We start from the raw sequence: 13,223 nt of genomic DNA, 5'->3' as shown, positions 1-13,223 counted from the left end.
TTTCCCTAACCTTTGGCGCTGTATTGTTTGCTGCAGAATGCTAGTGACACAGAACAGATAAACGACAAATGACGAGGAGCTGAAAATTTTGGAAGCGCAAGTTTCTTAAGGTTGTTTTGCTACTCATTTGAATGTGGAGCCTTATCCACCTGGGCTCTTGTTACATTCTCAGCTAGTGAAGCCCTTCCTAGTTGATCTGGCAGAATTCAGTGTATCACTATTTCGGGTTATTCTACAGAGACTCTTAGCATAGAATGCTCTGTAGCCTAAATAGATGTTAGAGCCACCCGTCCACATAAAGCACTTGGTCGCACCTGGTAAGTAGCAAAATGCTAGTTTAATTTCTTTCAGTGCTTATTTATCTTTGTTGAGATGAAGCAAGCTAGGGCGGGCTCAGAGGGCCGTGAATGTGTTTTGGTCAGTGGAGGAGTGTCTGAGTGGAGGGTGGATCCCAGGTTAGCCTTCGGTGTGACTGTTGGAGGGCGTGCTAAGCTGCCCTCGTCTCACAGTTCTGTAGCAATATGTGAATGGGGTATCAGAAGGCACATCCGGAATTCATTTGTTGCTTGCCGCATAGGATGACATCTTCCTGAGTGTATTTTTTGCAACCCAAACTCCCTGCCATGTTATTGGAAGGTCTCTCAGTGGTGGAGGTGGATTACATGGTCGAGTCAGCTCAGGCTGCCATAACAAAACACCATAGACTGAGTGGCTTAAATGACGAAAAATTATTTCTCGTAGTCTTGAGGCTGGGATGTCCGAGATCAAGGTGCCAGCTGATTTGGCTGCTGGTGAAGGCGCTCTTCCTGGCTTGCAGGCGGCCGCCTTCTGACTGTGCCCCAACATGGCAGAGAGAGAGAGAAAGGGAGCAAGATCTCTGGTGTCTCCTGTAAGGACACTAATCCTATAGAACCAGGCCCCACTCTCACGACCTTGTTTAACCTTAATTACTTCCTTTCCCCAGATAGCCACATTGGGGTGAGGGCTTCAGCATAGGAATTTGGTGGGGACATAACTCTGTCCACAGCATACGTCTGTCTGCTCTTTTAGTCCAGCCTCAGCTGTGGCCATCATTCCAATACCCAGAATCCCAGCGCTTCACTCCAGGGAGGACTTCATATTCCTGCCGGCCATGGGGTGAAGATTTGGTGCCATGACTGCCCTTTATATCACTTTGGTGATGAAACTTTTAACCTTTGGATCAGAGGCCCAGAGTCATTCCTCAGGTCTAGCAGGGCATGGTGAGGGGTCTACTCAGATGGCAGCTCCACGAGGGCCAGTTTTGTCGGTTCCGTTCACTGGAGAGCCTTCAGTACGTGAAACGGCGCCTGGCACACACTAGGCACTCAACAAATACTTGTTGAATGAATGGTGGTTAGATAGTTACTGTATATTGTGCGTTTAATTTTATTACACACTCACCCTATTCAAGTCGAACCATCTCTGGTCCTTGTGAAATTCATTTTCAACAGCATGACACATGCCAGAAACACAGGGAGAAATTGTGTAGCACAGCTAAACATAGGGTTGCTCCCAATGAAACACTTGCCCTGAAAACAGAGCCAGAAGGCTAAAAACCAGAATCAAAGAGAAGTCAGTGAAATAGATTTCATGAAACTTGAAATTCACATGAACTAGGAAAAGATATTGGCATGAATGACTTTTGACTCTGAAGATGAAAACCATGTGTCTCTACCCAGGTTTGTGGGCTAAATCTTGTCAGTGAATGTTGCAGGGGGCACATGAACATGGCCTTCCTCAGTGTACAACAAAGAAGTGATGGGGGAACTGGCAAGTGTTCCTCTGAAGTATCCTCAGTTGTCAGGCTGGGTCTTCACGGTGACGTGAACGTTCGAGGTATCACTTTGCAAGAAAGGGGTTTTCAGGAAAAGCACAGGAGTGCCATGTTATACCCCTGACTTTTATCCTGGAGTTGTAATTAAAAGCATGTTTAAAGACCTAATTATTTGCATATTTTCCTCCAGAGTTAACCCCTTAAAAGGGTCTTTAATACCTTGCTCTACTGTTCTAACTAAATGTTTCCACATTTTTTTCCAGTTAGACTCACTGTTTCACTTCTGGAAAATATTGTGTAATTGCTTCCTGATGTAGCGAAAACCCCACAAAGTCCCAGTGCCGTGGTTACTTCAACTTTGTTCTCCGAAATCAAGTTTCATTTTTTAACATTGTACTTAATTAATTAGTATTAAAAAGATAGTTACTGACATATGATTAAAGGTCTGGGCAGCTGAAACGGCTTCAGTTTCAAATGAATCAAATATTTCTCGGATATGTTGCAGAATTACCACCGCTTTCCATTTTTCTTCATTTCGGTTCTGATATGGATCCTGGGTTAAGATGATGTTGAAGTGAAATTTGTTCTAGCCATTAAATTAACTTTTCTCCGTAACTAATATCTAATCTGTAGCCGGGAATGTCATTTTTCATTAAAAAAAAAAAAGAAAAATACCTATTTTATTTTCAGTGCACCATCACAGACCAAGCACGAGGGCGGCTCTTGCTTTACCTTTTCAAAAGAGGTGCTTATGAGCCAGGCGTGTTATCCAGCTAGCCACCCTGACATACTGTTCTCTGGAGTTTATTTGACAATTGGATTGTATTTTTAAAATATTACATTTATGGGCTGGGTTTTTTTAGATGTTATTTAATGCTTTAATAAAGAAGCTCTATCACAATTTTAAGTAATACTTTAAATGCATTTAATAAATGTATTTAAATACGATTGATTTCCTTTGAAATCCTAAACATTTTATTTTATGCGTTTAAAGTTGGCGTTCTTAGAAAGGGATTTGGGCCTCCCAAGAATGTCAAAGTGGGGGTCCACGATCGAAAAACAGCCCGGAACTCCTGTTGTAAGTGGAAATTGGAAGCCTTTCTAGATGTTTGAAATTTTAAAATATTCATTATTGTTAATTAGTTTTTAGTATTGTGACAGTGCTCACACAAGAAGAGTCCTTTTCCTTTAGAGAAATATGCTGGTATATTTACAAATGAAAGGAAAAGGAATGAATTAACAGCAACAATTAAAAACCCTTGAGGGGCAGCAGGACCTGGGAAGTGGCTGCAAACAACAGGGTTCCTTATACAAGACTTTGAAGGTGATGCTTGCCTTTCGGGGAATGTTGAAAGTCACCACTGTGAAGCCACCTGAGTCTAGTCAGCATCTTGGAAGCTCTCACTGGGTCCCTGGGCCACTTGATCTGAGCCGAGCCTGGCGGCTCCCTGGTCCCTTTGGGTTGTGTTCTCATCTCCATCTGTTCTAATGTGCTCCCTCCACTTTCTTTTCTTTATTGAGGTTTTTTTTTTTTTAAATACAGAAAAGTCTAAAAGGGAAAACAAAATAGACTATAAACCCACCAGCCAGATTAGTCCTTTCTCTTTTGGATGAAATAAACTCATGTCCATAGTTAGCAAATTCAAAGAATGCAGAAAGAAATAAAATCAAAAGTAAAATTCTTCTTTCTTGCCCCCTTTGTAAACAGCTGTTTATGCTATTTTATATCTTGTCTATCCTTCTTGAGAAATTGCAGATAGAGATAGAAATCAGAAAAATTTTTGAGCACAGGTTATAGTGTTGATTCTAATAGCATATAATTATAAATAAAAACCTATGGTAATATACAGTCTCAAAACAGAAACAAAAGATCAGGCCTTTGAAGGAGTGAGATAGAATTTATTGGCTTCCATTTTCTAAACCAGGAAATAATTTGTCAATAACTATTGACACATAGGAAATTGGACATTCTTTGATATGACACTAAATTAAAACTTTCATTTGGTAGACTATCTGACTACTCTGATAAAAGTTAATGGCTTGCTAAATCTTTAGTAAGTTGAATCAAGACTTCTGAGAGAATTCTCTAACTTCACCACTGGGCAGAACACATCCAACACCCAGAGGTGCTTGTGTGCTGGCAAATCCCATTGGACCCTGCAGTGTTAAATTCATTGTTATTTTCTGAGACTCCCTAATACAGGAATTTATTGAATCCTACTATGCGCCAGGACAAGTAAGAAATTTGCTCTTTGTTCAACAAGTTCACAGTCTAGCAGGGCAAGCAGACAATACATGTGATTACTTTTAAAATAGAAGCGTGAGCCGTATGTTAGGGGGACCACGAGGGGAAGTGATTAATGTGTGCCTAGAAAGCCCAGGAAGGCTGTGGGCCATTGACCTGGTCCTGCAGGACGAGGAGAAGAGAGAAAGGCTCGTCCGTGGGGAGAGCGCTGGGCAGAGGCTCCAGTGGGGTCAGGAGAGGAGGCGGCGTTTCAGGAGGAGTCAAGTCAGTCATGTGTGGTGGTGGCACATGTGGGAGGGAAGGAACGAGTCAGAGAACTGGAAAGGTGGGTTCCAGGGCCCGACTCTGAGAGCCTCAACGACCACACTGGGTTTGCTTCTCCTGTAGGCAGTGGTGAGATTCTGAAGAGGATCCCATTCTAAATGACGTGCTAAAAATGTGATTTTGACAACAACAGAGAATTGGATCAGAGCTGGGGAGACTGGAGGCAGGAGACCACTTAGGAGGCCCTGGGAGTGATCCAGGTACAGGGAGGGAGGCCCGAGCACAGACAGGTGCAGAGGAAGAGCAGAGAGGTGTCAGGATGTGGCATCCGTGCAGTCACTAGACTGACCAGAATCTGAGTGAAAGGAGGGTTGAGGAGGACTCTCGGGCTGCTTGCCTGTTTGGTTGCATGGAGACACCGTCAACCCTTGCCCAGCTAAACAGGTTCTCCCTGCTTGACCCGCATTTCCTCCTCCGTGCAGAGCATTTTCCAGTAGAGCATCTCGGCTTGGAGCCCCGCTTCCCCGCTCCCACCACCCTTCCGCCTGGATTGGAAGTTGTTCTGGCCCAGTTGAGGACTTGCCCCATCTGTGGCATCTTGGAAGGGAGTCTATTTTAAAGCCTATAAAGGAGATCCAGTATGGAAAGGACGTGAATGATGTCAGCCACTCGGCCAGGGTGTGAACGCAGCGGCCTGGGTGGAAGGGCCTTGGCCCTTTTAGAGGCTGTGCGTAAGCGGGTGCCCACAGGGCGAGAGCTGGGTCGTGGGGGTTAGAAGTGCCCCTCCTGTGCTGGACCGGAGGGAAGAAAGCAGCCTCAACTGGATTTTTAATGCACATCCTGCCCTCGCCCTCATTTCAGCGGCCAGCTTTGGGGATCTCCCTCGAGAGCCCATCACAGCCTCCGTGACCACGTGCCTCGTCCACCTGTGCTCAGAAGGCATAGGATATTTTCAGCTTTTAAGCTGGTTTCCCAGCAAGTGCTAGCTGGCCCTGGGATGCTTCCTCCCTGCCAGGAAGCTTTTTTCATCTCTGTCTGTCTTTCTGTCTCTCTGTCACCTCTTCTTCCCCTGGACCAGCTATTTTGGATTCCATTCAGTTTCCTCAAGTGACACTGTCAGAGCCCGGGATGTGGGAAAGTCTGTGCTAAGTGGCCTGAGCACCAAAAGCTGCTGGGGATTTCTAATTTCGGCATTGAGGCTTTACAAGTCTGCATTCTTGGCATTGCCAACCAGTTAGAATAGAACAATAAACCCCAATTTTTGTCATGTGAGGCTGTAATTAAAATGGCAGCTGGAACCAGGCAGATTTTTACTGAGTACTGAGGGGGTGGCCGACTCAGCGGTGGGTGCTCAGGGAGACCTGGGGGTGTAGGGTGTGGACCCCACCCTTACATCAACTTAGTCAGCTGAATACCTATCCAGGAAACAAAAAGAGAACAAATAAGAGCTTGGCAGTGCTCTGGAAGGTAAGCAATTAAGCATTCAAAAGCAGGGACAGGGTTTCCGGGCCGTTTTGTAGAGAATTTGGAACCAGTGGCTCCTCGGGCTGGGGAGGATTTAGACTGGGCGAGAGACAGGGTGTGTTCTGAACAGGGGCTGGCTAAGCCCGGAGGTGAGCAGGCCTGCTCCGTCCCATCGGAATCTTGCGACCGCTGACCCTGGGTTCCTCTCAGGATGTCAAGTCCCAGGGGCCGGAGCCGGACCGCCAGCCTGTCATCAGCTCTTAGTATTCTCGCCGGCCCGACGTGGCCGCCCCATTGTGGGAGGCTGTCACAAGATGCGGTGGAGGCAGCCAGGCCCCGGGGAGCCGCCACCGCGGTTTCCAAGGGTCACTGCTCTTCATTCAGTAGCCCAGCAGAGAGGTTTGACGTGCATAAATTTCCACTTTAAATTGGGAGCTCTGGGAAGAAGAGGAGAGTGTTTTCGGAGTGGCCCTAAAGCCCCTAGAAGTAATGACTGAGAGTTATGAAAATCAAGATTACAGCTTTCTCTCACAAGGCACCTTCTAGCTGTTGGAGTTCTGAAAATACAGGGTGGCCTCATGCGTCTGTTCCCTGTCCCTGGAGGTGTTGAGCAGACTGAGCTGGAAAGGAGGAGACTTAGGTGTGTGCGTCGAGAACGCACGCCACCCTCTCCCATGGTCCAGTTTGGTGACCCCTTTCTTCCCACTGTCCCCCTCCCCCGCTGTCACCCCAGTGTCTGCTCTCCCCCATCCACCTTCCCACTGAACCTTCTCGCCCCTACTTCAGTCAGCATTTAAAGTGTTGTATTTTCTTCCTCTGTTCTGCCCAACAAGGCGTTGTTACACTTTTCCCTGAACCTCAGGCTGTGGAAGGAACACCATAAAATGCCTTCTCTGGTGACTGCAGGGGGTGGCATTTACGGAACCCCACTGACCTCACAGCAGCCCTGGGAGGCCAGCGTCACTTTGATTCCCGATTTACTAACGAGGTGGCGGAGGCTCAGAGCGCGTGAGCCTCCTGCCCACGGCCTAGTAAGTGAGGGAGCCCGGGCCCGAGGTTAGGCCTCTGGTCGGGCCCCGGGTGCCAGTCTCATCGCCCTCTCCCTCGCAGCTTCATCGCCGTGGAGAACACCGACAGCTACTGCGTGCTCATCTCCTCCAAGGCCGTGTACTTCCTGAAGAGCGGGGACTACGTGGACCGAGAGGCCATTTTCCTCGAGGTCAAGTACGACGACCTCTACCACTGCCTGGTTTCCAAAGACCACGGGAAGGTGTACGTGCAGGTGACCAAGAAGGCGGTGAACACAAGCAGCGGCGTGTCCATCCCCGGCCCGGCCCACCAGAAGCCCATGGTGAGTCCCGCGCGGCCCGCCTCTAGCTGCTTCGCTCCTCTGCAGGAAGAGGTTTCAGCATTTTAGGCTTACGCTGGGCTGTGATTAACCCCCAGGGCCCTGCCGCTCAGTCCCACATGCAGAGGAGCTCCAGAGGAGCTCTGTGTGTGTCACAGGGATGATGCCGCCCCCAGCGCTCCTCGTTCAGCCCTCGTGCCCCAGTTGCCCGTCCACATGGTGCGGGCAGTAGTGCTTGCTCCGGGTTGGTTGTGAGGACCAGCTGACATGATGCACGGGGGGCTTGGTCCTACAGTGGAGGGGACTGACTCTTCGGCTCGACAACTCTTTGGCACGTCTAATCTAAGAAGGTGTCAGAGCGCGCGTCGGCCTGTTCGTTGTTCCCCTGCGTAACACTTGAAGCTGACTTGTTTTCTGTACAAAGAAGCAATTTCGGGTAGGCCCCACCCAGGGTAAAAGCTCAATAAATACTTGAAAATAAATTTATGGTTTTCCTCCAAAGGATGCAAGATATTGTCATGGCAGGACTTCTAAATAGCAACGTTCCTATTAATAACCAACATTCCTTAAGGGTGTACTACGTGCCAGGCTGGATGCTGAGGGCTTCTTACGCGTTGTTTGGTGTGGTACTGTCTTGGTCCCCACTTGACTGGTAAGGAGTTTTGGCGGGAACAGGTGACTTGCTCAAGGCTGTATGGTCAAGGAAGGGGCTGGAGTTCAAAGCCACGTGCCGTGCGACCCCAGAGCAGGTCAGAGGGACTGCTGACTCGGCAGAAGTGGGTGTGAGGAAACCCCGACTCCAGCCGTAGTCTAACTTGGTATTTTTTCATGAAACCCAGGGGTTAGTGTTGCTCGTGTTCACCTGGTTCGTGAGGATTTCCAAGCCCACATCTGAGAGTGATGGGCCTGCTTGTCTGTGAGTCTTTCTACCGATCAGAAACAGCAACCAGACCGCTGGGCCTCTCTCCCTTGACCTTCTCCCTGCCCAGGAATGCGCTTAGGTTTGGTTTGGCTTGTGCAGCCTCCCCTGGGGTCATCGGCTTACGTGAGGGCTGTAGACTAATCGAGTTAACACCCGAAAGTCTGAGTATTTCCACAAGTTCCTTTCCGAGGTGGGGAGCCTGCCCAGCGGCACTCCCGCCCTTTCAAGGCGAGTGAGTGCTCTTGATAAGAAAGGCCTCAAGGCGTTTGTGTGATCCTTCCTCCCACTTTGACCCTTGCCAGACCTTAGACTGAATCCCCAGAGCACCGTCTTTGTTTTTGCTGTTTGTCTCCCCTCAGCTGATGTCGCCCCCTTGGAGCTGAAGCCCGTTCTCAGTTACAAGGAGTCCTAAAGCCAGGTGATTGTGGGTTGGCTGCAGTCACCTGGGGAGTAAGTTTAAAGGTACAGATTCCAGGGATCCACGCCAGACCTCGAATCGGCACAACTAGGAGTAGGGCCTGGGAGTCCCGTTTCTTAAAAGTGCATCTGTACGGTCTGGTCCACAGCCAGGCTGGGACCTGCCGCCTGGATGAACATCAGCGGCCCGTGTCCTGGGATTCTGTTTGGTTCCGCACCTTGGGGGCAGGTTCCTCATTCTGTTCTGCTCTTCAGGTCCACGTGAAATCAGAGGTCCTCGCCGTCAAGTTATCACAAGAGATAAACTATGCAAAGAGCCTTTACTATGAACAGCAACTTATGTTAAGACTCAGTGAAAACCAAGACCAGTTGGAGATGGACTCCTGAGAACCCCCAGCTGCTGGAGAGATGCTCCCTGACGCAGACCCCGAACCAATCTGGAGGAGAGGCCCGAGGGCTTGGCCTAAATTAGAGGAAACCGGAAGGTCTGGAGGATGATATCAAGGAATGAGGGAAAGGAAATACTGATGAGGGAGCACAGGTGGAACCATATTCATTTGTGGGGCAGGGGTTACTTTAGATTATGGGGAGGTAATTTTTAAAAGGTATTGGGTGAATAACGTTAAAAAAAAGTGTACTGAGATTAATCTAATTTTTAGATTGCCCTGTATTTTGTTAACATGTATATATGTACAACTGTGTGTTTGTAAATATATAGGAGCGTTGCTGAGCAGGGCCTGTGATGTGTGTAAAGGTATGTTAACTGTAAAGTAATACAAAACTATATTGGATCTTCTATTGCACTAAATCTACACGTCTAATTCAGGGTACTATCTGTCAAAAAAGGGATTTTTGAAAGTTGCAGAATGTTACATCCTAATTTTGGAAAGGAGAGTGTTCCTAGGCAGGTGGACTGAGGCGAGATCCCAGGTACGTCAGCAGTGGTGCCGTTGAGCCCTGCGTTTGTCCAGGCTGGAGCAGCGCACAGAGGCTTCCAGAACCAGAGCCGGCCCTTAGAGAGGTCCAGGGCAGTGGCTCAGATGTATCTTTCATTTCTCACCCCCATTTTCAAGATCGCTCTTAGAGTGTCACAGATTATTTTCTGTCTGTCTATCTAGCTTTCACCTGCCCAGTCTTTCCAGACTTGGAGGTAAAACTCTGAGGTGTGTCCTGTTAATCTCATGCACACACACCAGCATTGTATGTTCTTCTGGGGTTATCATCACAGACGTCAGTTTGAAACATTTGTAGACTCTGGTAATTTAGAAGTGAAAAAAAAAAAAGAATCCCATAGAAGAACTGTTTAACAAATCAAAAATCCACAAATTTATCCAAAATCCACGGTAAGAACGTTCTCCCTCCTGAGCAGTGGCAAAGGAGAAGCTCCCAGGACTTTCTCCTTTTTAATAAAGCCACCGGCAGACACCCAGCTCCACGGCCCTGAGGACACAGCGATAGTAACACCGGCACGAGAAGGGAGAGAGTCTTAGAAAAGGGAATGAAATCTGAGTATTAAAAAGCGGTTTTTGTAAGTTTTTCACGGAACCAAGATTCGGCCAAAACATCTCTTGTCCTTGGTTTTAAATTCCAGCCAGTAGCAAGGCCTGGAGTGAACGCCCTCTCCTCTCTGGGTCTTGTTTTGTTGTTTCTCTTCTCTGTAAGGAAGAACCAAGCTCGGGGAGGGTGGGGGGAGCCTCACTCTAGAATGAATGACTAGCCTTGCGATTTTTAAATTCTTATTTCGATAAAGCTAATCAGTTTCTACAACCACGTCACACACAGCTGAGATCTGAAGGGACTCAGTGGGTCAGTGCACATGTGGAAGGTCGTGGTGTTTCTAACTCATAACCCAAATCCTTCCAAGACACAAGTGAAGCTAGTCTGCCTTTCTCTCCTGCTCCACGTGTGTCCACGCGTGTGCAAAGGAGCAGGAAGGGAGCTTTAACACAAGTGCTTAGTGCTTTGGCTAAACAGTGTTTTCAAGGAGCATCTTGAACTCCAGAGTTTATGTCTGGTCTCCACTGAACTCTGAGTTCATGGATTGCAAGATTGAAACCTGGGCTTCAAAGGGTTGGGATGGATTTCTGGTGGGTCATCTTGCTGCCAGGTGCTGCCTCCCTGCCTCCTCCTCGTCGTCCTCACCAGCCCCCCGCCCTGCACCCCACAAGTTTGGCTCGTGGTTTTTGTCATCAGTAGCCCACTGCCTGAGATCATGATCTCCTAAAGATGGGACTCTCAGAAGGGTTGAATGCATCAGTGAGCCTTCCGTCACTTTCCGGAATGAAGTCACGTGGAATTGCCGTTGTGGACGGAGGAGCAGGGTGTGACTATAGAAGTCTGCCCTCGACCCAACAGCACCGGCATCTCTGCAGCTCTGCCCGTGGGAGGTGGGCAGGGGACCGCGCCGTGGACAGTGCTCCAGCCAGGCGTTCAGGTGCCCGCCTCTGGCTCCTGAGGTTGATCCGCTCTCGAAGTGGTTGCTCATCTCCCGATGGCACAACCCCTCTCTGACACTTGCGCCTTAGAAGAGGCAGATGGTAATATGGGATCCAAAGACCCGTGGGGCGGGGTTGGGGGTGGGGACCAGCTAGGAGCTTCTCTGGCCCCCTCTGCGCTAGCAGCCCTCGTGCCGCGCCTGGTGATACGGTTTCAGGGGCTTTGGACATGGCTTTCTGGTTTGCCAGGAAAAAAGCCAAAGCTCTGGAGGAAGCAGGCCCGGCCCTAGCTCCTCGGAGGCCTCGTTTCCTTTTCGGTTGGTATTTAGCCGGTGAGGCTTGAGACTCTGTGACGATCATTTCTTCCGATTTTCTTGCTGCCTCAAGTACACAGTTCCTCTCTGAGGAAACTAAAACAAATTGAACAAGGAGAAGCTGGGCGAGCAGAAAGCAAGCCATCTCGATCCCCTGGCCCAGCATAGCTGGCCCTGTCGCTGCCTCGCCGCACATCGGGGACCCGCCTCGGTGTGCAGACGGTTCCTGGGCCACCCTGTTTTTAGGCATCCTTTGTGCCTCAAAATACCACAGTAGCTGCTTGATAAAATTCTGAAAATGAAATGTCTGGGTCTCCACTCCGTTTACACTGCTCCCGCCGCTGATCTGTTGAGACTCCTGAATCTGTTTCTCATATCAGAGTCGTTATTTTTCTTCCTGTGGAATAAAATGCTCTGTTGACTTCCAGACATGTTGTTTCCTTCTGGTTTCTTGCTGTTCCATAGATTCTAGAACCACCGCCAATGACAGATGCCAGACGTATTACCTCATTCGCAGTCGCACGCCGCCGTCCCCCTCACGCCAGGGAGGCGCCCCTGCCAGCCCTGCACCCGGGGCCCGGCTGCCCTTCCCGCGCATCCGCCAGGGCCAGGCTTTGTGCTGCTGCGCTCACCCCGCCACTCTGAGGTGACCGGCCCAGGCCCTGGCCAGAGGGCCCACCTGGCAGGTTGTCACTTCTAAGAAGGGGACTTCAGGAGCAGCAGGTTTGGCAGTCACTTTGGACACATTAAGTTCAAGGTGCCTATTTGATATCACTGGACAGGCCAAGCAGGCAGGCGGGCCTTCGAGTCTGGAGTCCCAGAGATGAGTCCTGACCAAAGATGCAAGCCTGAGAGTCGGCCACAAGTGACAGCTGGAGCCTGCGTGAAATCCCCACAGCAGTGAGTGGGGGCAGCAAAGAAAAGAGGTCCCAGATCCGAGTCCTGGAGGTCCCCGAAGCTTAAGAGTTGAGGCAGACAGAGAGGAACAGCAAAGGAGACAAAGTGGCACCATCCAGAGACGGCTGTGACACCAGGAGGACGTGGGTCCTGGACGCCGGGTCCAGAAAGGTTTCTGAGAGGAGGGAGAGTAACTCTCAGATGCCGCTGGTGAGTGGGGTGTGGATCAGCAGTTACATTGTTAGATTCATAACATCAAGGTCCCTGGAGAACTTTCTAAGAGCAGTTTTGGGGTGCTGAGCGTAAAGGCTGGATTGAAGTAGATTCAAGAGAAAAATGGAGAGAAGTTGGAAAAATGAATGTGGACAACTCTCTGCAGTAACCTGGCCGTAAACGGAAGGAAGGAAGCGATGAGCGCTCCGAGAGAGAAGGCGTGATAATACTGCTGGCCAAGAAGGTGGGCGGATGTGGTGGAAGCTGCAGGAGATTCTCTGTGTCTTCTGTTTTCCCAGGGAGCTCAGCAGAGAGGGAGTCCAGGGCAGGAGGGGATGGAGATTTGGAGAGAAGGGAGAAGGCATAAGACAGTCATTTAGCATAATAGGGAAGTGAACAGACCAGAGGGGGACAGGATGTCTGCCAGGCAACACGTGGGCCCATTTGAGGTTGGTGATCATGAACTTAAAGTGAGACCAGGCGTCCGGTGGTCGTTTTCTCCAGCCAGATTCAGCTGCGCGGTTCACCGTGGAATAGGCCGAGAATTAGATTTAATCAGGAAATGCTCCCCCTGCCCCATTCAAATACTCCATCCACCATTGCCCATTTGCCCCCAACAAGTGCTAGTCAGAACAAAGTGTCAAACAGGAATCCAACCGCTTAGAAAAGGGAGGGGCTGCATCTTCCAAACCGAAGCGCAGCATCTGAAGATCGTGCCTCTTGTGAGTGGGCGAGGCCCGCGAGGTGAGGCGTACACCCCTAAATGAGGGCACAGCTAGAGTATTTCCGGGGCCCCTGGGACAGGGGGACATGTCTGAGGACAAGCCATCCCAGCGCTGCAGGATGTGAATCTGACCATCTTTTCGTTCGTTTGGAGGAGTTTAAGTCAGGAGCGGCTGCTGAATTACA

General features: G+C 49.5%; 1 protein-coding gene across 8 annotated transcripts in view; it reads left to right on the top strand.

The window, feature by feature from the left end:
• The window catches only part of VPS13D (vacuolar protein sorting 13 homolog D), a 225,175-nt gene extending 213,542 nt beyond the window's left edge, over positions 1-11,633 (top strand). For 6 of the 8 annotated variants that reach the window (XM_064494046.1, XM_031464090.2, XM_031464087.2 and 3 more), the window contains 2 exons: positions 6,879-7,119; positions 8,711-11,633. In XM_064494046.1, the coding sequence (XP_064350116.1) occupies positions 6,879-7,119; positions 8,711-8,842 (373 nt within the window). In that variant the 3' untranslated portion in view covers positions 8,843-11,633. Of the gene's footprint in view, positions 1-6,878; positions 7,120-8,710 lie in introns of those variants that run through there. The other 2 variants (XR_010383976.1, XM_031464091.2) reach the window with 2 other exon arrangements.
• The last annotated feature ends 1,590 nt before the right edge of the window (positions 11,634-13,223 follow it).

This window comes from Camelus dromedarius, chromosome 14 (assembly GCF_036321535.1).
Source record: "Camelus dromedarius isolate mCamDro1 chromosome 14, mCamDro1.pat, whole genome shotgun sequence".
Lineage (NCBI taxonomy): Eukaryota > Metazoa > Chordata > Mammalia > Artiodactyla > Camelidae > Camelus > Camelus dromedarius.
The sequence above is the reverse complement of the archived record's forward strand: the minus strand, read 5'-3'. Positions and strand labels throughout refer to the sequence as shown.